This window comes from Phocoena sinus, chromosome 1 (genome assembly GCF_008692025.1).
Source record: "Phocoena sinus isolate mPhoSin1 chromosome 1, mPhoSin1.pri, whole genome shotgun sequence".
NCBI classification, from domain to species: Eukaryota; Metazoa; Chordata; class Mammalia; order Artiodactyla; family Phocoenidae; genus Phocoena; species Phocoena sinus.
In genome coordinates, this window is record NC_045763.1 from 102,330,218 (window position 1) to 102,356,228 (window position 26,011).

General features: G+C 38.9%; 1 protein-coding gene across 2 annotated transcripts in view; it reads right to left on the minus strand.

Annotated features, from left to right (window-relative positions):
• Nucleotides 1-62: 62 nt before the first annotated feature.
• The window catches only part of DENND2C (DENN domain containing 2C), a 93,205-nt gene continuing 67,256 nt past the window's right edge, over nucleotides 63-26,011 (minus strand). For both annotated transcript variants that reach the window (XM_032610574.1, XM_032610584.1), the window contains exons 8-19: nucleotides 24,867-25,054; nucleotides 20,813-20,922; nucleotides 19,157-19,226; nucleotides 18,167-18,244; nucleotides 17,441-17,581; nucleotides 16,811-16,959; nucleotides 16,156-16,333; nucleotides 9,243-9,284; nucleotides 8,202-8,307; nucleotides 3,729-3,968; nucleotides 3,400-3,486; nucleotides 63-2,147 (exon numbers count right to left, since the gene is read on the minus strand). In XM_032610574.1, coding sequence (XP_032466465.1) covers nucleotides 2,116-2,147; nucleotides 3,400-3,486; nucleotides 3,729-3,968; nucleotides 8,202-8,307; nucleotides 9,243-9,284; nucleotides 16,156-16,333; nucleotides 16,811-16,959; nucleotides 17,441-17,581; nucleotides 18,167-18,244; nucleotides 19,157-19,226; nucleotides 20,813-20,922; nucleotides 24,867-25,054 — 1,421 coding nt within the window. In that variant the 3' untranslated portion in view covers nucleotides 63-2,115. The remainder of the gene's footprint in view (nucleotides 2,148-3,399; nucleotides 3,487-3,728; nucleotides 3,969-8,201; nucleotides 8,308-9,242; nucleotides 9,285-16,155; nucleotides 16,334-16,810; nucleotides 16,960-17,440; nucleotides 17,582-18,166; nucleotides 18,245-19,156; nucleotides 19,227-20,812; nucleotides 20,923-24,866; nucleotides 25,055-26,011) is intronic.

A 26,011-nucleotide genomic window follows, 5' to 3' on the forward strand; every position in this document is an offset into this window, starting at 1 on the left:
ATTACCTTTTACCTACCATTAGATAAATGTGTTAGCTATAGATTTAAGTGAAGTAAAATATCTTTACAGCTTAAACAATTTTATTTCAAATTCTCCAGAAGATCCATGGAATTTTTTGTGTTTGTTTATTCATTAAAAGATCTGTAAACATTTTATACAAATTTTCAGCGATTATTTTACAAGTGTATCCAGAATTTGTATTACTTTACAAACAAAAAATAAAACAGACTGAAGAAAAGGAAGCAGCTTCAGATCGCAGGGATAAGACTCCCATCCCTGAAGAAAAGGTCTCCTCACAGAGGGATGTCTGGGATCCACCACAGTAACACCTTATACCCCCGTTTTATAAACACTCAATTCCCAGTTACTAATTGTTCCCTCAGGGTGGGAGTGTTAGAGGAGACCAAATGGGAAAATGTCTGGTAAAAGCCCCACTGAGGTAAGCTGCTTAATAAGCTTTTTTTTTTTTTTTTAACATAGGCTTAGTTCTATTTTCTTGGCCCACATCTATAGGAATTGAATTATACAGCACCCATCTTAAATGGTGTCTGCTTCAGATCCATTCACGCACACCTGAATGGGTTGTAATGACAATACTGCACAAGTTAATAAGTTGTATCATAACACAACTTATAATCCTTTAAGTTTGAATATTTTTTATCTCAGTTAAAGCCATCAGCAGGAGTTGAAGAAAACAAACTGATACTTGCTGTAACATTTATCAATTAGCGTTACACCAATGCTGACAAATTCCTCTTTCATACCACTACTACTACTTTAGATATTATGGGTTGGAGTGATTATGTGGTGTGTGCCCAGGAAATGTCCATATTCTGAGTCCAATTTAACTAGAGCAAAAAGTCCAACATTTCTAGAGGAACCAAAAAAAGTCTCATCTGGACACCTATAGTTCGAAGTCCCTTATTCTCAGAGCTGCAAGTTGACTCTGGTACACTTCAGCTTAAAAAACAAAAACAACAAAAAAAAAGCTTTTTCAATAACTATAGTCCCACAGAGTTCAAATTTCCATCTGTAGGAATAACGAACTTTCTATGTGTTCATAAACTAATAGTCCTAGCTTCAGTTTAAAGTTATTTAAACTCTGAACTCCATTTTCCTCATTAGTAAAATGCAGATGCAAATATCTCATAAAGTTGATTTAAAGACTAAACAAGATGACATACATACATGTACCACTCATGGCACATGGTGGACACTAAAAAAGAAGGTAGTTCTCATGCCCTTAAAGGACATTTTCCTGTTAGGTATATATTTTTTTCTTTTCTTGTTTTTGGCCATGCCATGCGGCATGTGGAATACGCATGGGGGATCTTAGTTCTCGGACCAGGGATCAAACCCGTGCCCCCTGCAGTGGAAGCATGGAGTCTTAACCACTGGACTGCCAGGGAAGTCCCCCATTAGCTATAATTCCCCAAAGTTTAATGTTGACATGCGTGGGACAAGCTACCCAAGTGCCACACAATGTGGAGGAGGCGCTATAAAATGTCTATTTTTATAAGATACTCAATAACAGTGATAATACATAGGGCTTCCACATAAGTGAGATTCCCCTAGACAGATCATTAGACCAAAAAAAAAAAAAAAAAACAAAACAAAAGACGAGTATAGTCCTTAGCTCAGCTCAAACAGCCCACAGGTTTAAAGCTGCCATGGTATTTCAATGATGAGAATTATGTGTGAAGGGCTAGTCCTCTACTTCTATCATGCCTCCGTAGTACCTTAAATGCAGCACTTTTCTCATTGTGCTCATCTTTGAGCTGTTTTTAAAATGCAACACCACCTCTTTCTTGTAAAAGACAAGCGCCTTCATAGACTAAGCTCAAAACACAAAGAATGAGCTGAAGAATCAAAAAGAAAGGCCACTTAAAAAAAATCTGGAGGCAGAGTAAAGGGAGCATTGGATCCAGACTACTCCCAACAATTCTCCAGTGATTACTACAGCAGCAACAGGAGAATCCCGCTCCGAGAACCTGGCCCACTGTGTAACCTTTCAACTTTCAAGACTTTGTAGAATACTTCAGGACATCTTGACTCTTGGAAAAATAGTTTGTCACTTTCTGTTCTATTTAGGATGGAGGCTGTCAATCAAAGATTTCATTTCTTCTGAAGAAATTTCATTTTACTTCCTAAAGGAAAAAAAGTAGAGTGAACTCTCATTAGTTCATTTTTATTTATTATACATTATTTGAGGCAAGGGATTAAACCTAGTCATTCAGAACAGCCCAGAAGTAAGCTGCCATCTCAAGCTATCAGTTGATGTGTTTAACCACCAAAAAAACCCCAAACCAAACCAAACCAAACACACACACACAAAATCCCCACATTTCTAATTGTAGAGGTAGAAGAGAACTGAGACATCATCTAATCCCATGGTTTTCAAAACCGACTGTAGGTTAAAATCAGCTGTCCTGCTCCCCAGAGATTTTGTGGAGCCTGGTGTGGGGTGGATTTTCTTTTTGTTTTTTCTTTTTCTTGCCGCAGCACACAGCTTGCAGGACCTTAGTTCCCTGACCAGGGATCGAACCCATGCCCCTGCATTGGAAGCGTGACGTCCTAACCACTGGACCGCCAGGAAATTCCCTGGATTTTCATTTAAATTCCCTAGAGATTATAATATTGTAATCAGATCAGCTGAGAACCACTGATCTAATCTAACACCATGGTATAAAGATGAAATAATAGCCCTAGACATAATTTGTCCATGGCCTCTCAGCTAATTAGGGGCTAATTTTAATTAGGGGGGGCATATATTTCAAAGATCAATATAAATACCATAGAGTACAGGTTCTTCATTGTTTGGGGCTACCACACCACTGTTCTCCTACATCATACTGGATAATTAAAAGTTAACTATAATTGAAAAATCATAAACAACTGTGTTTCCTTGTGAAGAGTAAAATTAGAGACTTTCAGGAAATCCTCTTTTGCCTCAGATGCCCTCTGAACCAGGTATTTTTAACCTGGAGCATATGGATGGGCTTCAAGGGGGTCCATTAACACCCTCAAATTATACGCATAATTTGTTTGTATGCTCCAAGTATATTTTTCTGGGAAAAGGTGCAGATTTTAATAAGATTCTTCCAGGGATGTGGCCTAGAAAAGATTAACAATCATGATATGCAAAATTCTTATATCATGAGGGAGCTTCATCTGAGGAAAACAGCCCCATGGACGACTCTGATGGAGAATCCTAACCTCTGAGAAAGAGTTTTGTCTTTCTCCAAAACACTTTGGAAATAGGGCCATGGTTTCTGGTCACCCTCCTTGAGGTTATATTGTTGAAGTGATGATAAAGCTTTTGTGATGAGGCATGCTTACCGCAAAAGTTTTTTTTTTTTTTTAACTATATTTATCTAACAGGAAAACACAGCAACTTACCAAGAGTCCGCAAAATTCTATTCACTCCACTGGGCTCAGACTCAGGAATTGTTTCCAAATACTGGAGGGCCCGGACCTCAAACAAACCTACAAGAAAAACTCATGTTGATGAAACTGCCATACATTTAAGACTGAAAATCAATTGAATAAAACTCTGTACTCACTACCAATGTACTTCCGTAGCTAAAACAATATCACAAAATAAATGTTTCCCATAATAAACAACTCACAGTGAGCCCTTGTAGCTTTATGCTATTTTTTTTTGTATTATTTTCAAATCTTTCAAGTACTCACTAAATACAGAGGGAGAACTTTATGATGAAACTGACCTTTCACCCCACTTTTCCGAAGCTCTCGGTCCTGGATGAATCCTGCAAACATCTGAGTTTCCATGAAGAGATCCAGGAAGTGGCGTACACTTCGGGAGGTGTGGGATTTACGGAATGGCTCCCTTTGGAATACACGCTCCCCATGCTCAGTGACAGTCATGCTCAAAGAATAATGTCCCACCAGTTCAACAAAAAACCTGACAAATGCTTCGGACACCAGAGAGTTGAGTGTCACATCTTCTGCAAAATGAACGAAGAAAGAAAGAAGGGGGGAAAAATCCCCTAAGTTTTGTGTTTATAGGGACACTGGCTCCAGTTATAAAAGTGACGCCTAGGGGATCACAGATTAAAGGACAGAGAATAAATGTAGGAATCCTCATTCTTAGCTTTCTTGTACTCTTCATGACCTGAAAAAAAGCAAATGGCTTATATCCTTACCTTCATGTTCTTCCCACGCATACTGTGGTCTGCACATCTGTGATTTCACTGTAATGGCTCTTTCAAAGGCCACCAGTGAGAACCAGCCAAATTTAATCTCCTTTTCTATTTTTATCCTCCTTTAAACTCTATGCTGCATTTGCGCTGACCTCCTCCTCATTCCTCTTGTCTCCCACAACTTTATGCTCTCCTGATTTCCTGATTCCTCTCCTGCCTTTAGGACCAAACATTTGTTTTGCTCTTGCCTCTTCTTCTTCTTCCTAGGCATGGTCTTTGGACCCCTTCTCTTCAACATTCCTTTCCTTAAAGAGCTAACTGGTATATGCAGAGAGAGCTGGCTTTCTTTGTCAATAATTCTCAACCTCAGATCTCCAGTCCTGATATTTCACCAAAATTCACTTTCTACATTTTCAGGCTACCTATAGGTGATCATCATTTGGCTGTCCCATTAGCACTTACATTCCATTTGTCTAAAAGTCACCATCTAGGGAACTCCCTGAAGGCCCAGTGGTTAGTACTCTGTGCTCTCACTGCTGAGGGCATGGGTTTGATCCCTGGTCAGGGAACTAAGATGTTGCAAGCTGCCCGGCACAGCCAAAAAAACAAAAAAGTCACCATCTCAGGTTCTTTTGGGAAATTGGTAGACTACAAATCAAATAAACAATACATGCCAAAAACCAAATTCATTATATTTCTCCACCAAATCAGTTTCTCTCTCAACTTTCTCATTTCATATTGCATCATGATTATTCCATAATAAATAATAATGTATTGAGTGCTTTTACAAATTTTAAAATAATCCAGTGAGGTAAGTCTATTATTTCCCTTTTACAGCTGAGGAAACTGAGGCTCAAATCAAAGACATTCTCCAGGGTCCCCTCATCCAGTACCATGGAGAAGCTGCAGGACTCCCAAGTCAAGTGATTCTTAACCACTATAATATAGCACAATGTGTTGCCTTCCAGGTTCCAGGCTCAAACCTCAGGTTCAACTTAGACTCCTCCTTTTCCTCCCATAACAAAATAGTATTCTTTTCCTCACAATGTCTCTTGCTCTTTCCCATGGGCTGACTGGGGATCTGGGACCCAGGTTTAATCAGACTTCTAACATGAAGCAGCTGTATAATAGTGGGCAACTTGCTTTACCTCTCATCGCCTCTCTCTCCATATCTGTATAATGAGGTGGCTGATTAGGCAATTTCTGAGCTCTCTTCCGACATTACATTTTTATTCTTTTTTTTAAAATTTCATTTTTATTATTTGGCTGCATCAGGTCTTAGCTGTAGCGCGTGGGCTTTTCTCTAGTTCTGGCACGTGGGCTTAGTTGCCCCATAGTATGTGGGATTTTAGTTCCCCAATCAGGGATCGAACCCATGTCCTCTGCACTGGACCACCAGGGAAGTCCCTACACTTTTATTCTAATCTAGATTTTTGTTATATTTGTTATATTTTGTTCAACAGACTTCCTTCTCATCTCTTTCTTTCTGCAGCTGAGAATCCATCACTGCTTTATCATTAACACTTTTGCCCCACTCTCCCATCACCTCCAGTTACTGTCCCATCTATCCTCCAGTTTGCAGCAAAAAATTTCTTGCAAGAGTTGTTTATACCTGTTGTACCTACTTTCTTACACCTAATTCCCTTTCTTTAAAAAATTATGTTTTTCTATAACTTATCTTCCATTCTTTGTTTCTGTTTTAATGAATAACTTTATAGATTCTTGTAACATGTATGAATAGTTCATAAGATCAGGAGTGAGACGACCACACAAGTACCCACCACAAAGCTTAGAATAGAACATCACGTGTATCTCTGAAGTTCCCTGTGTGATGCTCTCTCAGTGGTGTTCTTCCCCTACTTTGCAATAGAGGGTGACCATTTTTTGTAATTTTGTGTGTATCATTTGCTTTACATTACAGTCTTACCATACACATCCAACACCAACAACATATTGTTAGGTCTTGTATGTCTTTGAACATTATATAAAACATTATATTCTTCTGCAACTTACTGTTTTAATTCAACGTGTTTTTTTAAAAATATTTATTTATTTATTTATTTATTTATTTGGCTGTGTTGGGTCTTAGTTGCAGCACGCCAGATTTTCAAAATGTGTGTTTTTAAGCTTCTTTTTTTTAAATGCTATATTCTCCTGTCAGTGGACATTTAGGTTGTTTCAGTTTTTGCTATCACATACAATAACACTATAAAAATTATTGTACTTGTTTCCTAGTTATAATGTACAAGAGTTTCTCTGTGTATATATCTAAAATGGAATTGTTGGGTTGCAGGATATGTACACCTTTAATGTTACTAGATGATGCCAAATTGTTTTTCTAAAGGGGTTGAAGTAACTTACACATTCTCATCAACACCTGATACTGTCAGACTTTAAAATTTTTGCCAATATGGTGGGTATAAAATGGTATCTCACTGTGGTTTTAATTTACATTTCCCTGATTTTGACGGGGTTGTGTATCTTTTCATATATTTATTGGCCTTTCATGTTTCCTCCTCTATGAAATGACTGTTCATATCTTTCCCCCATTTTCCTCTTGGGTTGTTCATCTTTTTACTTTTAAACTGTAGGAATTTTAAAAACTAAATTCTAGATACTATTCCTTTGTTAGTTATATTTGTTGAAAATGCCTTCATCTAGTTTATAGCTTGTTTTTTATTTCTTTTAGGGTTAGGGAGATTGGGGTTGACATATATACACTATTGATACCATGTATAAAACAGATAACTGATGAGAACCTACTGTATAGCACAGCAAACTACTCAGTGCTCTGTGGTAACATAAATGAGAAAGAAATCCAAAAAAGAGGGGCTATATGTATACATATACCTGATTCACTTTGCTGTACTGTACAAACTAACATAATATTGTAAAGCAACTATATTCCAATAAAAATTAAAACAAAAATAAAAACAAAAAAACATAACTGCTTACTCTTTCCTTCATGGAATACTTTCTTCACTCAGTTTCTACAATATCACATACTCCTGGTTTTTCACCTACTTCACTAGCTGCTCCTTTTAGTCTCCTTTGCTGGATCCTTCTCCTCTTCCCAACTACCAAAAGTTGGAAATCTAAGCACATCATTCCCAACCAGGGCTCAATCCTTAAATCTTTTTAATTTTCTCTCTATGCTTACTCTATTGGGCTATTTCATCTGTTCCCACAGCTTTAAAATAGCAACTTTTAAATGTATGTCTCTAGCCCAAATCTTTCCTCTGAATCTCAAATTCACGTATATAAATGCCTACTAGATATCTCCAGCTGAAAGTCTGCCAGGTATTGGATGTCCAATAGGTATCTCAAACTTAATATTAAAAACTGAACTTTTAGTTAGTCCTCTAAACCTGCCCCTTCTCTAATGTTCCCCATTGGTAAACAGCCTTAGTGTTCTCCTCTGTAGAATGGGGATTAAATCATAACACCTGCTTCATAAAGATATTACAAGGATGAAATAAGATGTATGCTAAGTGCTTAAAACAATGCTTGGCACAGAGTAAGCCACCCATAAAATATTATTCATCCTTTTATTCAACAAATACTTATTGAATACCTATTTACTAAATGCTGTTTAAAGTACTGGAAATAGAAAACAAATAGACGGTCACTGCTCTCATGGAACTTACATTTTAGCACATCAGATGGTGATGAAAGCCATGGAGAAAAATAAGGTCAGGGAGGAGGATAGGACATGCTAAGGGAACAGGAACAATTTTAAACAGGACAGTCAGAAAAGGCCTCACTAAGAAAGTGACATTTGAGCATGGTCCTGCAAGAACAAAGAGCAGGAGCCATGTGGATATCTAGGGGAATAGCATTCCATACATGGAACTGAGCAAGTGCAAAAGTCCTGAAATAGAAGGGGACTTGGCACAGCTGAGGGTGAGCAAGAAAGCTGACTATAAGCTTATGAAGGCACAGGCAATCTCATACTGCTATTGCATATGCTTTGGCAGGGTGCTGGGCATTTGGTATTTACTGCCTTGACCTTAAATCCTCAGACCACTTGTCTCATACCTTGTAAAAAATTCTGCTCCTGAGCCAAAATTTCGTTTCGTTCTTCCAAAATTTGTATCAGGGCAGCCTGGAGTTTAGGTGGTAGAATTTCATCCTCATCAGATACCTTAAGAGATGAAATTGAGATTTTCATGAGCTTTGAGAAAGTCTCAAACATGCCTTATTTAAGTCCCTCAAAGTCCACAGGTGGCTTTGTATATATTTTGGCTGAAGAGTCAGTCTCAAGCTTCCTTCCCTACATTGAGCAGAATCCACAAAACTTATGGTGCATACATCTTCATTACATTTAAGAAAAATAAATAATATGCCTTATAAAATTTTCTGGTACTTTCCCACAAAATGCTTCTCATCTCCAAGTCTTATGCTATATTACAAAGATCATCCCCAAATAAATGGTGCTTCACATGTGACGAGCTGACTGATTCTGAAAAAAGACAAGTCTTGGGAAACATTCTTTTCACCCTGCCCTCAGTGCTCACAAAACTATATACAGGTTACATACAGAGGGCTGCTCTAAGGCTTTACTAACTCTCCTCTCCACTTCACTATCCAGAATAAGTGACACTTCCTTTCTGCCCCTACTGTATCTTGTATAAGTTTCTATTACACCATTTCTAAAACTTTATGGCTATGTCTGCTCCCTCTCCCCTCCCCTTTAAACTATAAGGCCTGAGAGATCAAACTAAGTATCTTACTCATCTTTAGTTTCTGACTGGCTAACAGAATATCTAGAAATAATTGGTGCTGAATGCTTGTTAAATTTAATTAAATTAGACCCATACATCAACCCATAAGACTTGAAGGGAGGGTCACCTCTTTTGAGAATGGCATTTAATCTGTTTCCTCCTTCCCTAAATTGGGACAGTGAGCTATGAACCCAAATCAAATTTTTCAGGTCAATCTTGTATGATTGACCGCAGTGTCAAGTCAAGTATGTGTAGGAACTGTAAGTCTTGCCTGAGTCACCTTCTCTAAGTACTTTCACATATTTTCTGGCCAATTATACCCAAACATTACATAATCACCTCCTTTGTCACTCACCTCCTGTAAGAACTTGTCTGCACAGAGATCAACTATCAGCACCTACAGAATAAAGGAGCCAGACAAGTTAAACCAGAGACAGTCACAGAGAAATACATTAGACACTGCTAGATCAGGAAGAGTGTTTTGATTCTTTCATGCAAAGGGGAATAGTTTAAAATAAACTTAAAGGTTTGTTTTGTTTCCTTTCTTTTTTTAAAAATTGAAGTATAATTGACTTAAATATTATATTAGTTTCAGGTGTATAAAGTGATTCAATATTATTATACACTAACTTAAAATGTCAGCCCATTTAAAAGTTAACTCATCAACACAAGTAAAAAGAATTTCAAGTTAAAAAAAAAATGATGGCAGCACACCTAGAGATTAAAAGAGACTAAAAAAACCACACCAACCAAATGCACTGCATGGACTTTATTTGGAACTTAATTCAAACTATTAAAAATTTATGAAATAATTAGAGAGCTGAATACTGAATTTTTCTGATATTGAGGAACTGTTATTAAATTTTTTAGGTGTGATAATGGTATTGTGATTATGTTAAAAATGACCTTATAGAAATTCATATTGCAATATTTAGAATTATGAAATTATGTCAGGATATACTTCAAAATATTATGGGAGAGAGGTAGAAGTATGATTGGCCAAAACTTTGTAAGTATTTAAGAAGGGTGATTGGATTTATTTTACTCTCTTGTTTACTTTTACATATGTTTAAAATTTTCCATTATAACAAGTTAAAAAAATAGGTTAATACAAAAATCAGAAGTGTTTCTATACACTAACAATGAAGTGTCTGAAAAATAAATTAAGAAAACAACCCCATTTTCAATTGCACCACAAGGAATAAAATACCTAGGAATAAATTTAAACAAGGAGGTAAAAGATATTTGTGCTGAAAACTATAAGACACTGATGAGAGAAACTGAACAATACACAAATAAATGGAAAGATATTCCATGCTCATGGACTGGAAGAATTAATATTGTTAAAATGTCTAAATTACCCAAAGCAATCTACAGAGTCAGTGCAATCCCTACCAAAATTCCAATGGCAATTTTCACAGAAAGAGAACAAACAATTGTAAAATTTTCATGGAACTACAAAAGACTCCAAATAGCCAAAATGATCTTGAGAAAGAAGAATAAAGGTAGAGACCATCATACTTCCTGGTTTCAAACTATATTACAAAGCTATAGTAATCGAAACAGTATGGTACTGGCATAAAACAGACACATGGCTCAATGGAACAGAATAGAGGGTCCATAAATAAACCCCACACATAGTCAATTAACTTTTTAAAAATTAATTAATTTGGCTGCACTGGGTCTTAGTTGCATCACATGGGATCTTTAGTTGTGGCATGAGGGATCTAGTTCCCTGACAGGGGTCGAACCCGGGCCCTCTGCATTGGGAGCACACAGTCTTCACCACTGGACCACCAGGGAAGTCCCAGTCAATTAACTGATGACAAAGGAGCCAAGAATATAAAATGGGGAAAGGACAATCTCTTCAATAAATGGTGTTGGGAAAATCAGATAGCTGCATGCCAAAAAATAAAATTGGATCCCAATCTTACACCATACACAAAAATCAACTCAAAATGGATTAATGACTTAAACATAAGACCTGAAATCATAAAACTCCTAGAAGAAAACACAGGGGGTAGCACCTTTACATTGGTCTTGGCAATGATTGTTTGGATTTGACACCAAAAGCAAAGGCAACAAAAGCAAAAATAAGCAAGTGGGATTACATCAAACTAAAAAGCTTCTGCACAGCAAAGGAAACCATCAATAAAATAAAAAGGAAATGTAAAGAATGGGAGAAAACATTTGCAGATCATGTATTGGATAAGGGGTTACCACCCAAAAAATATAAAGAACTCATACAACTCAATAGCAAAAAAACCCCAAACCATCCAATTTAAAAATAGGCAGAGGAACTGAATAGACATTATTCCAAAGAAGACATACAAATGACTAACAAGCACATGAAAAGGTATTCCACATCAGGGAAATGCAAATCAAAACCACAATGAGATACACAATGAGATATCATCACCTGTTAGAATGGCTAGCAACAAAAGACAAAAGATAACAAATACTGGCAAGAATGTGGAGAAAAGGGAACTATTGTGCACTCTTTTTTTTTTTTGCCGTACGCGGGCCTCTCACTGTTGTGGCCTCTCCCACTGAAGAGCACAGGCTCCGGGCGCGCAGGCTCAGTGACCATGGCTCACGGGCCCAGCCGCTCCGCGGCATGTGGGATCCTCCCAGACCGGGGCACAAACCTGTGTCCCCTGCATTGGCAGGCGGACTCTCAACCACTGCACCACCAGGGAAGCCCTGTGCACTCTTTATGGGAATGTAAATTGGTTCAGCCACTATGGAAACAGTAAGGAGGTTCGTCAAAAAATTAAAAATAGAATCAGCACATGATTCAGCAATCCCACTTCTGGGCATGAAACCAAAGGAAATAAGATCACTATTTTGAAGAAATAGCTGCACCCCCATGTTTACTGCAGCATTACTTACAACAGATATGACAATGGAAACAACCTAAATGTCCATCAACAGATGACTAGGTAAAGATGTGGTATGTGTGTATGCATACACACACACACACACACACACACACACAAACAAACACAATGGAATATTATTCAGCCATATAAAGAAGAAAATCCTGCCATTGGTGACAACATGGATGCTAAGTGAAATAAGTCAGGCAGAGAAAGACAGATACCACTTACATGTGGAATCTAAAACAAATGAATTCACAGATACAGAGAACAGATTGGTGGTTGCCAGACATGGGGGTGGGGGATGGATGAAATGGGTGAAGGGGGTCAAAAGGCAAAAATTTCCAGTTATAAGATAAATAAGTTCTGGATATGTAATGTACAGCATGGTGACTACAGTTAATAATACTACACTGTATATTTGAAAGTTGCTAAGAGTCTATCTTAAAAGTTCTCATAACAAGAAAAAAAAATTTCTAACTATGTGAGGTGATGGATATTAACTAAACTTACTGTGTAATTATTTTGAAATATATGCATATATCATATAATATCATTATGCTGTACATCTCAAACTAATACAATGTTATACGTCAATCATATCTCAATAAAACTGGGGGAGAAAAAAAGGTTAACCCATCAGTGTAATAGGGAAGAAGAGCTATTTCAATAAGTGGTACTGGGATAGTTGGCTATCCATATGAAAAAAATGAAACGACCCCTACCTCCATTTTTTCTTTTTGGCCACACTGTGTGGCTTGCAGGATCTTAGTTCCCTGACCAGGGATTGAACCCACGCCCACAGCAGTGAAAGCAGGGAGTCCTAACCACTGGACTGCCAGGGAATTCCCCCTACCTCCTATTATATATAAAAAAAATCAAGCCCCTGACTTCAGAAACAAAAATTAAAGGCATAATAATAAAGCTTCCAAGAGATAATATAGGAGGCTATGTCCATGAAGTTAATATAAAGAAAAACTTAAGCAGTTCACACACACACACACACACACACACACACACACATAAAAACACTAATCATAAAAAAACTGATAATTCTGACCACATTAAAATTAAGAACACCACTGTATTTAAAAAACACCATTTTGGTGAATGAAAAGGTAAGCTACAAAGGGGCTCATATCCAGAGCTATAAAAGAAGCTATAAAAACGCTTCTTACAAAATCAGTGAGGGTAAACAATTCAGTATAAGGATATAGCCTATGAATTTTACAAAAGATGACAAAAAATGACATTCAAATGGCCAATAAACATATAGAAAGATGCTCACCCTCAACCATAATCAAGGAATGCCAATTAAACCACAATGAGTACAACTACATACCCATCAGATAGGCTAAATTACACAAACTGATGACAACAAGGGCTGTCAAGGACGTGGAGCAACAGGAACTCTCATACAGTGCTGGAGGAAGTTTAACTTGGCACAGCTACTTTGGAAAAGCTTGACTTTACCTACTAAAGTTGAAGGTTTACTCTATGACCCAGCAATTCCATTTCCAAGTATATGTCCATAAAACTGCATGCACATATGTACCAAGGGTCATGAACAAGAATATTCATAGCAGCATTATTAATAACTCCAAACTGGAAACAACTCAGATGTCAATCAACTGTAGAATGGATAAGAAAATTGTGGCACATTCACACAATGGAATACTATACACAATTAGAATAATCAAACTACTGTTGTTAAACCCATCAACATGGATGGATCTTAAAGACAGAATGTTGGGGACTTCCCCAGTGCTGCAGTGGTTAAGAATCCATCTGTCAATGCAGGGGACACGGGTTTGAGTCCTGGTCAGGGAAGATCCTACATGCCACGGAGCAACTAAGCCCACATCCTGCAACTACTGAGCCTGCACTCTAAAGTCCACGAGCCACAACTACTGAGCCCACGTGCCACAACTACTGAAGCCCACTTGCCTAGAGCCCGTGCTCCACAACAAGAGAAGCCACTGCAATGAGAAGCCTGCACACCACAACAAAAAGTAGCCCGGCTTGCCGCAACTAGGGAAAGCCCACACGCAGCAACGAAGACCCAATACAGCCAAAAAAAAAAAAAAAAAAAAGACATAAAGTTGCTCCAAAGAAGCCAGACTGAAAAAAGAAAAGAAAGAAAGAAAGAAAATACTGTATCAGTTCACTTATTTCAAGCTTAAAACCAGGCAAAACTGAATTACACTGTTTAGGTATACATGCCTAGGATGTTAAACTATAAACAAAACAAGAAAATGAGCACCATGAAAGTCAAGATAATGGTTACCTTTTGCAAGGGGTGGGGAAGGGAACAGTGATTAGAAGAAAGCATGATGGGGGACTTCCCTGGCAGTCCAGTGGTTAAGACTCCGCGCTTCAAATGCTGGAGGTGCGGGTTTGATCCCTGGTGGGGGAACTAAGATCCCACAAGACACACGGCATGGCCAAAAAATAATAATAATTAAAAATTAAATAATTTAATAATTAAAAATAATTAAATTAAAAAGGCATGATGGGGACTTCTGTTTCCATTGCCATAATATTTCTATTCTATTCCAATGTTGGTTACATAAGCATTCACTATGTGATAATTAACTGAGCCATACATTTTGTTTGGGCATTTATCTATACGTGTTTTATATCTGAAACAATTTATTAAATTAACCCAGAGTAGTTTCTGTGTATGATTTTTAAAAAAAGACCTATTCTTCTATACAATGGAGAAAAGACAGCCTCTTCAATAAGTGGTGCTGGGAAAACTGGAGAGCTACATGTAAAAGAATGAAATAAGAACACTCCCTAACACCATACACAAAAATAAACTCAAAATGGATTAAAGACCTAAATGTAAGGCCAGACACTATCAAACGCTTAGAGGAAAACACAGGCAGAACACTCTATGACATAAATCACAGCAAGATCCTTTCTGACCCACCTCCTAGAGAAGTGGAAATAAAACCAAGAATAAACAAATGGGACCTAATGAAACTTAAAAGCTTTTGCACAGCAAAGGAAACCATAAACAAGATGAAAAGGCAACCCTCAGAATGGGAGAAAATACTTGCAAATGAAGCAACTGACAAAGGATTAATCTCCAAAATTTACAAGCAGCTCATGCAGCTCAATATCAAAAAAACAAACAACCCCATCCAAAAATGGGCAGAAGACCTAAATAGACATTTCTCCAAAGAAGATATACAGATTGCCAACAAACCCATGAAAGAATGCTCAACATCACTAATCATTAGAGAAATGCAAATCAAAACTACAATGAGGTATCACCTCACACCGGTCAGAATGGCCACCATCAAAAAATCTACAAACAGTAAATGCTGGAGAGGGTGTGGAGAAAAGGGAACCCTCTTGCACTGCTGGTGGGAATGTAAATTGATACAGCCACTATGGAGAACAGTATGGAGGTTCCTTGAAAAAGTAAAAATAAAACTACCATATGACCCAGCAATCCCACTACTGGGCATATACCCTGAGAAAACCGTAATTCAAAAAGAGTCATGTACCACAATGTTCACTGCAGCTCTATTTACAATAGCCAGGACATGGAAGCAACCTAAGTGTCCATCAACAGATGAATGGATAAAGAAGATGTGGCACATATATACAATGGAGTATTACTCAGCCATAAAAAGAAACGAAATTGAGTTATTTTTAGTGAGGTGGATGGACCTAGACTCTGTCATACAGAGTGAATTAAATCATAAAGAGAAAAACAAATACTGTATGCTAACACATATATATGGAATCTAAAAAAAAAAAAAAAAGGTTATGAAGAACCTAGGGGCAGAGAGGAATAAAGACGAAGATGTAGAGAATGGACTTGAGGACATGGCGCGGGGGAAGGGGAAGCTGGGACGAAGTGAGAGAGTGGCATGATGGACATACATACACTACCAAATGTAAAATAGACAGAGGGAAGCAGCTGCATAGCACAGGGAGATCAGCTAGGTGCTTTGTGACCACCTAGAGGGGTGGGATAGAGAGGGCGGGAGGCAGATGCAAGAGGGAGGAGATATGGGGATATATTTATATGTATAGCTGATTCAGTTTGTTATAAAGCAGAAACTAACACACCATTGTAAAGCAATTATACTCCAATAAAGATGTTTCAAAAAAAAAAAAGACCTATTCAGAATAACACAAGAATCAGCCCATGGTTCAATATTGCAAATAAGATACAACTTCAGATTCATGTGTACTATAGGATTTTTCTCACTTTCATAAACAGATACAAAAATATGATAGCATAATGTATTAACAATCATAATTACATATTATTATTAATTAATGACATATCCACCACTGTTAAAGATCACTTGTTTTCATTTGCCAGTGCCCCAGTCTTTTCCACAGGTACTATTTCTCCCATCTCACCTCTTCAATGGGTAGGTCCTGGAGCTGTGGTAAGGAGCAAGACAGGATTCCAATAAGGAAAGGAGTAGGTGAGCACACAATGTCGATCATAGATGCTGGCAGGACTGGGATGTAGGTATGCTGCCAGGTGAATGGATACAGTGTGGCAACCACAGCATGGCCACATTTTGACAGGGTGCTAGCCAGAGGAGAAAGCAAACGGTGTCATATAAAGAACAACAATGGAGGGCATTTCAGACATTACGTTACAGAATTACAAAAGTGATGCCAGTTAGTGATCATAGATTAACAATTCTGTGATTACTCATTAAATTTTAACATTTTATTTAAATTTTAACTTAATTTACCGAATATCTTTAATCTCAATCTAGCTGTTTCCCACAATTTATATTGCTAAAAGCTAGTGTGTACTTAGAAAAGCAATCCCAATTTTTAACAACAGTTTAAACAAAACACATTTTGAAGGTAAATTAATTGCAACCCCCAAAAGTCACTGTTACAGCCGAATGCAAATAGCTTTTGGATTATCCATGTCACTATAGCATTAGGTAACTGAGATCCTACCTAAGTGTTTTCTAATATGCCCAAATTTTAAAATAGTAAGAACAAGTAAAACAACTGAAGGCTGAAGTGACATATTTTACTTATTTCTCACCTTAGGCTGTTGGCAACAAAGATTATCCTCCGCTCCAAAAGGAGAGAGGCACAGACCCGAATGAGATGGCACACACTCAGGCACTTAAAGAGACATTCAAAATCAACATGTTCCAATCGTGAGTCCAGTGGTCGGCATAGTTCAATTGACTGAAATGCAAAATTTGAATCAGGGGAGCTGAGGTGGGAAAACAATCCCTAATGACAATTCTAATGGATCCTGTCATTCTTTTACAGGTTAAATTCAAGAGAGAGGGTCTGCTACAAGGAGTTTGTGAAGCTGCCTACGCTAATGCCAAGACTTAATACCTTATTTTTGGGCTGTAAATTTCTGGTGAAATCTTTCATCCCACTGGACAATAGTATGTATAATCTTCATTTATCACACTGAAATAGACATTAGGCAGGGGCTCAATCTACAAATGATAGAAAACCTCTGGTTCTTGGGTCTAGGATCAACTATCTCACAGATCAACTGGATGTTTCTCCAGTGCTTTTGTGACCAAAACATATTCTGTGCAGTTCATGAAAAAGAGAAAACTATCCTGTAAGGTTTCTATCAGGTAAGGCCTACTAGTGTAAGGCCTGCTTTTTGGAAGCTATCAAACCTTTCCAAAATGAACTAACTTACCCCATCTCCAGCCCCAGGGAGGTAGCTCTTTACTGTGATGGTGCATCCAGGAGCTGGGAAAGGAGCTTCCATGACACTTCGCATAAATGGGTAAACCAAAGCTGGAGACATTTCTCTTCTCTTCTCTACTTCATCCAGAATCTACATACACACAAAAGAATTTTTTTTAAATTAGGGACTCAGTTCAAAAACATAAAAGAATCCTATTGAAGGAACTGTCAAACTGGGTGCACAAACTTGAAAATAATACCAACAGATTTTAAGACAGATAAGCTTCTGCAACCAATAAAAGTTCATTAAAGGCATCATTTCTCTTAGAGGTACCTTTAAATCTCCAAGAAAAGTTACTAAAGTAAATCAACTTAATTTTAGAAGAGAAGCCCCTTTTTATATCACTAAGGCCGGGGCAAAGAAGGTGACACAATAATACCCTGCAGTTTGGTGTCTGGGAAAGAGATGAGACAAGATAAACTTCAGGCAATGTTTTGCTTTAAGCTGGGAGGTTTAGCAAACCAAAATGAGGATGACGGGGCAACATCATCTGGATTAGAGGTCTAAATTTAAGCCTTCAAACCCGTAGTTCTAATCTACTAATGGGGAACCCTTTCTAAAGTAGTATGTTAAAGTCTATGCCACTTAACATTGCCTAGTGAAGTCATCAGAAACAAAAACTCACTCAGAGCTCAGAAAGGACACCAATTTTCATAGGGCCCATTCTCCACTCACCTTTGAAAAAAGGTTGAAGCAGCCTAGGCGACTGACCATGCAGTATACCTCAGGGAGTCGCTTTCCTTTGCCTTCTGGCTAAAAAAAAAAAACAACAACAAAGCAAAAATTAAGCAGCACGAGTCTTTACTAATTTGGACTATTAATACCTCTTAATACTCCTTAGTATAGAGTAGGAACCAAAGCTCTCATTCTCAATGAACACTGAAAGATGAGAAAATGCTAAAAAAAAAATGATAGTATGATTTATTCCAGTTTAGTGATGGCACATAAGCAAGAAGTAACTCAGAGCTCCCTCGATTGGCTCACTGTACTCCATTCCTCAAATATAACCAGACTGACTTCAGCTACAATGTCAGTGCTTTCTTCATCTATTACAAACATACAAATAAATAAAATAAATCCATACCATTTCTATTATGGAACACTCTGTGGCTAACCTCCACCTTGCTCTTACTGTTTAAAGCTAACATAGCTTTGGGACTTCCCTGGTGGTCCAGTGGTAAAGAATCCTCCTTCCAGTGCAGGGGACTCGGGTTCAATCCCTGCTCAGGGAACTAAGATCCCACATGCCGCAGGGCAACTAAGCCCATGAGCCACAACTACTGAGCTCATGCGTCTCAACTAAAGAGCCTGTGTGCCGCAAACTACAGAGCCCACACGCTCCGGAGCCCGTGAGCCACAACTAGAGAGAGAAAACCCGCACGCTACAACTAGAGAGAAACCCGTGTGCCACAACTAGAGAAAAGCCCGCATGCCACAACTAAGATCCTGTGTGTCGCAACTAAGATCCTGCGTGCTGCAACTAAGACCCACCGCAGCCAAAAAAATAAAGAAAATAAATAAAATATAAAGCTTAACTAGCTTCTTTATAATACACAGATCACTGAGTAGCCCCCAAACTCATCTAGAGATCGTGTTTCTGAAGTTCCTAGTCTGACTCTTTTGTTCCTCTACCAAAGCTGCCTGTAGCACAAGTCTGGGACTTACCAAGAGCTTCTTACAGTAACCAAACCACCGGCTCCCATCTTCACCAGTTAAGACAAAGGAGAACGTTTCACTGAAAAAAACAGTCAATAGTTTGAGATCCAAACAACTGCTTACGACATTCCTCGGAACAAGCAATTAAAAATTAGAGTCCAACAGCAGTCATTTTGTGATGTAAGAGGAGGCAGCAATATTATATTTATTGCAAGTCACATTCCTCCTGGGGGAGAATGTCCAGCCCTTGAGAATATCTTGCTTTGTACTGGAGTGAGAGAATAGAATGTGATGAGCTGTTGATGCCACTGGCTCCTTCTACTTTCTTATTTATCTAGTCCAGCTATTAATCAAGCCTATTTTCCTTTTGCTGAATGTCCAGTTTAGTCAAATATATAGGTAAACTATAAAGAATTTTGATAAGCTATTCTTCCCTTCCAAATTCTTCTATTTAGTTCTGAGAGGTCATATGGAACTGTGATAGGGAAAAGTTTATATCCTTAATACATAAAAATTATTAGGAAAATTACCATCTCATTAGAAACACTGGCAAAAAATATGCACAGATAATTTACAAAATGAAGACCTAGAGATGCCCAAGAAATAAATTCATTAACAATCAAAAGAAATTCAAATCTGAACAACATATACATGTGTCTGTATTTGGCCACAAATAAAGATTGGAAGGGAACATCTCAAAACATTTCCAGTGATTATCTCTGAGTAACCAGAATGCCAGTGATTTTTAATTTCTGCTTTTTATTTACTCCTCTGTATTTTTCAGACATTCTAGAATAAACACACATAACTCTTGGGGAAAGCCATCCATGGAGCAGCCAGGCCAATAAGAAAGAAGCTGCCTATGCAATTAGTACAACTGACAGCACAAAAGCTTCAGAGTTGATGACTCAGAGATGAGAGCGGCGATCAGGCTAAACTGGTTAGGAGAGACAGGAGCATAGTCTGGAGGCAACGTGGGGTGGAAGGGCAGAGCTACTTAGGCAATAGCTGAGGCTGTCTTCCAGCAGGTCATTGGCATGTGATATGGTTCACATAATCACGCTTTTCAGCCTAAATACATGATCAATAATTACAGTTTTGAACAAAGCACTTATCTATTTATAAGCAGGATATGAAACGATGATGGTTTATTAATTGAAAATAGTAATTTCCTCTAGATACTGGGAAGAAATTTCTTATAATTCCCTTCTCAATATACTTACACCTTCCAAACTACAGCCCCCTCTTCGTACAAGTTCGACAGGGAACATACAATCTGGGCTATGGCTTCTTCTAACAACTTGAAGGAGATAACAAGATGCAGATATTGCCATGTTTTATCTCTGTTTCTCAGTCCCTAAGTTCAAGTCTTTTTTCCTTTTCTGTCCACTTGGTGGCATTTCTGATTATATGTAAAGTGGAACTTTTTTTCCTGCAGAATTGGCAAATTGAAGAGACTCTCAAACTTGTTTTCCCTTTGACACTGTGTTTTTCTTTTTTGAGCCCCACATAGGAAATGTCCTAATCGTTTCTTCCTTTCCTCCCACTGCATCCTTGATCTGCCACAGAGTCCACATAGCTTCACTGCTGACTCTGTTTCTCAAAGATTCTGGTTCTACTTTTGCTCGTCCAACAAATAGAAATCAGATAAAGTAGTCTATTTACCTCTTGAGTTCTGAGGTTGGCACCCAGTCCTTTGAATCAGGAAAACAAAATTTTGGGATAACTTTGAGCCTGTCTTCAGTGTCTCTGGATTGCTTACAGCCATGATCACCCTGAAAAAAAATAACACTGTAAGTGACTAATATTCTATGTAAGCGGAGTATAGAAATAAACTCAGCCTGGTCTTAGGAAAAGAGGTCTCTGATAAGTCTAGGTAGGTGTCTCAGAGTGGTTTTGTGCTATTTAATAAAACAGGAAGGCCAAGATTGGTAATCACTGAAAACATACTGAGAACTGAATTTCTAAGGAAAAAGAATTCTGTTTTACATAGAAAGGGTACTTATGGACATCCTATAATCTGATGTAAGAGAAATGATTGAAAACAGTTTCTTAGCTAGAGGAAGAATCTTAATTCAGAATTAACATACTAGTGAGAATATTTTTATGAATCATGGGACATAAAATAAATGAAAATCTATTCTACAATATACTGATAGCAAAAACCTAGTTAGCTCAAGACACTCTCTGATCAATAGTCCAAGATGTTTTGAAAAGGCAGGTGAATGTTACTTAGAAAAGATACTATTTTTAGAATCCACCCCACATATAATCATTTCCCTTAGCATATAATCTTTGCTACCTAATTACAGGTTTGCAACTTCCTGTAAGATTTTAGCATGGAAGACCTTTTGTGCAAGTCTGGTATTGTACTTTAAAGGACAGTCTAAATTTAGTTAAACCAAAAGACATTTTAAAATTAGTATAAAAACTAGCAGATAAGTCTAATCACCATATTGCCTTCATGTAACTAATACCAACGATCTATCCTTTAATTTCTAAAACAAAACATGCAGCCATTCTGGGTCACTTAGAGATTAAGCCCTTAAGAAACGGAAAAGCATTCTAACAAAATTTTAGTTGTGTCATATTCTATTATTTTTACACTGTTAAATGATTCACAATCATCTTCATTCAAGGTTTTCCACATCAGAATCAAGAGGGGCTCAGGCAGCTCTTTCCCTCCCAGACTTATAGATGCCTAATGCACAATAACGCCAAGTAACTTGCTTAGAGACATCCTTGAATTACTGTCAGAGTCAACTGGGTCCTCATCTGGTTCCAAACCCATAATTCAGGCTGTGCTGAAAACAGGTTCAACCTCGAGATTTCTCTTTGCAAATGTAAGACTGATGAACAACAGAGAAAAAAATTAAGCTTCTCTTTATGGGAAATTTGATTCCTCGACTATCTATTTTAGACTCTTACGGTACTGTGTTACTAAAGAGTGCAGTGACACTGTGCTCTCAGGCCACAATAAGGACTTTTATAAGAAATTAAACATTGATTTATTTACAGCAGGAATGTTGGTGAGGACTTTCTTAAAAAATGAGAACCCATGCAGGAAATGTCTCAGATTTCAGTTCAGCTGTGCTTCATTAGCTTTTCTTATTTTTATTTATTTATTTTTTGGCTGCGTTGGGTCTTCGTTGCTGCTCATGGGCTTTCCCTAGTTGCGGCGAGCGGGGGCTACTCTTTGTTGTGGCGTGTGGGCTCTAGGCGTGCGGGTTTCAGTAGTTGTGGCTCGAGGGCTCTAGAGCACAGGCTCAGTAGTTGTGGCGCACGGGCTTAGTTGCTCCGCGGCATGTGGGATCTTCCAGGACCAGGGCTCGAACCTGTGTCCCTTGCATTGGTAGGTGGATTCTTAACCGCTGCACCACCAGGGAAGCCCTTCACTAGCTTTTCTAGTGAAACATGCAACTCAGGGTTTAAACCCAAAGTCCTAAAGTTCCTGAGCAGATAATGAGAGAAGTGGTCCAAGTAGTAAGCTGGAGTGTGAGTAAATGTCCCTGTTTAAAGGGATCGCTCCTTCCCAAGGCCAGCTACATAATTTGCAGAGCACAGTGCAAGATGAAAAACTGTGAGTCCCTTGTTCAAAAAGCAGGACCAAAATAAATGTAAAATGAAATATAAAACTTGTTACTTTCTTCTGTGGTTTCTTTCTCAGACTGCAATGGGGTTTTTGATTTTCTGCTTAATGGCATGCTCCCTCAGGCACGAGGATCCTGGGGACAAGTGCAGACTCTCACAGGTGCCCAGGGACCCTGGCCTGCAATCTGGTGCCCAAGTGGCCCACCAGCTGCTGGGTTTCCCCTCGGGCCAGCTGCAGGACTGAAACTCTGCGTCCTGACTAGGGGTGGGAAAGTTGAGCCAAGGACTTCCCTTCCCATGGGCCCACTACTCCAACCCGCAGCAGCTAGGCGACCCTCAAGGGGTTGTAGCCTCCACATGGGGACGTGCTTAGTACTTGGATTGGGGGTGGCGAAAAGGCTTGCCCCCCCCAGGCCACCCACTGAACACAGGAGCAATGCCCAGGGTAGGGAAGGATCTACCATGTGTTGCTTAAGACACTTCGGCGTTAATGCTTGCCTGATGCTGACCCCCTCCATGCCCGTGCAGAGGGTGGCAGCAGTCACTGAGTGAGGATTGAAAGGGGGAAGCCAGACGGGGCCTGGGGAACCAAGGGGTAGGAGTGAGGACAACTGGAGAACCCATCCTGGAGAGGTGACAGCATACCTGAGCCAAGGCTTTAAGACCTTGGCACGTGCCCCACTGGCTCATCAGATCTCACTTCTCACTTACAAAACACAGATTCAAATATAAAATTATTGGGGCTTCCCAGGTGGCGCAGTGGTTGAGAGTCCGCCTGCCGATGCAGGGGACATGGGTTCGTGCCCCGGTCCGGGAAGATCCCACATGCCGCGGAGCGGCTGGGCCCGTGAGCCATGGCCGCTGAGCCTGCGCGTCCGGAGCCTGTGCTCCTCAACGGGAGAGGCCACAACAGTGAGAGGCCTGCGTACCGTAAAAAATAAAATAAAATAAAAATAAAATTATTAAGAACTTCAACGGTGACTGCGGAGCAGGGTGCAGGGCCCTTGTAAGTGAGGGGCCTTGTGTGACTGCACTGGTCACATGCCCATGAAGTCAGTCCTGCTCCTTACTCAGCTTCAGCCAATCCATGCCATTTAGGAATGTAGGCTGAATGTTGGCAGTCTTTCTAGTTTCTCAGGAGAAAGCAGAAATACAGATTTTTATGTGAAATATGACCTTTAAACAAAAAATTGACAACAAAACTTTTTATTATTTTATTACTGTGCAAACCCAAAAAACATATCTGTGGGCTAAATATGCTCAGAGGCCATCAGTTTGTTAAGCCCTGATGTAATGATCATGCTCTTTGTATATCAAGCTCAGAGCCACATTTGGGGTCTATGTTGTAAGCTCTGTGAGGGCAGGGACCAAGAAGATCTATTTCAGTTGTATTCCCAGCACCTAATCTTGGCAAATAGTAGGCATTTATGAAATATTGATTAAATAAATGAATGAATTATTTTGTGAAAAAGGTAGAGTAAATGAAATAATACCGTTAATAACAGTTACCATTTATCAAGTGTTACTATGTGCAAGGAACTGGATTAAGCACGTTACATACATTATCTCATTAAATCCTCACTAATAGGGAATAACATTACATAGTGCTTACTGTATGCTAGACACTGTTCTAAGTGCCTTATATTAATTATAATTAGCTCATTTAATCCTCACCACAACTCCACGGGGGTAGACACTATGAAGATTATCCCCCTTTGACCAATGAAGAAAATGAGGCACAGAGCAGTTTAACTGGTCCAAGTCACAGAGCTAATAAGTGGCAAATGCAGATAGTTGGCTCCCAGTCCATGCTCTGAACTGCTACCCTACTCTGCCACATTTATCACTCCCCTCATTAAGGATGAGAAAACTGAGGCTCTGTAACTTGCTAAAGGTCACTTAGTAAATAGCAGAGCAAAAGATAAAAGCCCAACTTGAATAATGAGCTTTAATCCCCCCTTGGTTGCAGCTCATGCCTGACACAAGGTATCATTAGAGTGCACCGGATCCTACAAGAAGTACAGTATTAGTAAAAGCTAACTGAGACAACAGTAAACAAGAAGAAAAGGAATAAATACACAGAGACACAGAAACGTTCCTGGATGCCTCATAGCCTCCATGCACTTACCTTGCTAGGGAATTGTTGTATGACCTGGGGAATGTAGCTTATTTCTGATGGCTTCTTCTGTAGAGACACCACCACAAAAAGTTCAAACAGCTGCTGCTCCTGTAATTCAATTAGATCCCGCTCTAAGGTCTGGTAGTGAGGATTCCTCTTGGAAGGTTGCTGCAGTTGCGCTATGCGCTTGTAGCGACCTGCGATGAGATTACGGAGTCTTGTTTTCCTTTATAGCCCTATCTTCCCTCTAGCATCCAGAGGTCACGACCCACGCAGGACTAATCTTCACTCAGTCGTTGCTAATGAATGTTGACTAACCAATGTCTGCCACCCAGACATACGTGTTAGGGCTATGACACACTTGGAGGACAAGTGCAGATTCTCACAAGCACCTGGGGGCCCTGCAGTGGGACCGATGTTCTGTGTCCCAACTGATACCTATGTATGTCCCAACACATACTCTGTGCCATCCCATCTTTCATGGCATGACACCAGGATACACAGAAAATGTCAGGTAAAAGCACTGGCCTGACAAAAGATGCCATTTGGGGGACCATGAAATCTTAGGTGGGGGAAAAGATCTGATAAAAGAACTGAGTCCTATAGAAGGTAAGTTCCTAAAGAGACAAGTTTGATCAAATTAAAACAAAAACTATCCTCACATTAAAGAAATGTTCTTTTCCCTTTTCTCCTTGGCATATATTACTAATAATGGACATATACTTATCAATAAATGGTGCTAAATGCAAGAGAGAAAAATGACATGTAAGAAGGTATCCATTAGCAGACTATTTCTCAAAAGAAAGAATTCATAGAAGCATACTATGTAAACAGTATGAGCAATGCCACCGAAAAGTGGGTACCATTTATCCTTTATTCTCATTTATCTCTAAATTCTGAATAATTTGGGGTAGTCTCCACTAGGGGACATGCAGTACTTGCAGAAGAAATAGTCTAAGCATCCCAGAGATTTGCTTATGTGTCATTCTGAGCCAATGATGGAAAGACTCATCCACTAACTGTTTCGCTTTTCTTTTGAGATATGATGCATTCTGCCCCCAAAGAAGTTACAAGGTAGATCAAAATATTAAGAACACTTAAAAAATAATTTTGGAGTGCCTCTCCAAAATTATCCGGTACATTTAGTGCTCTAG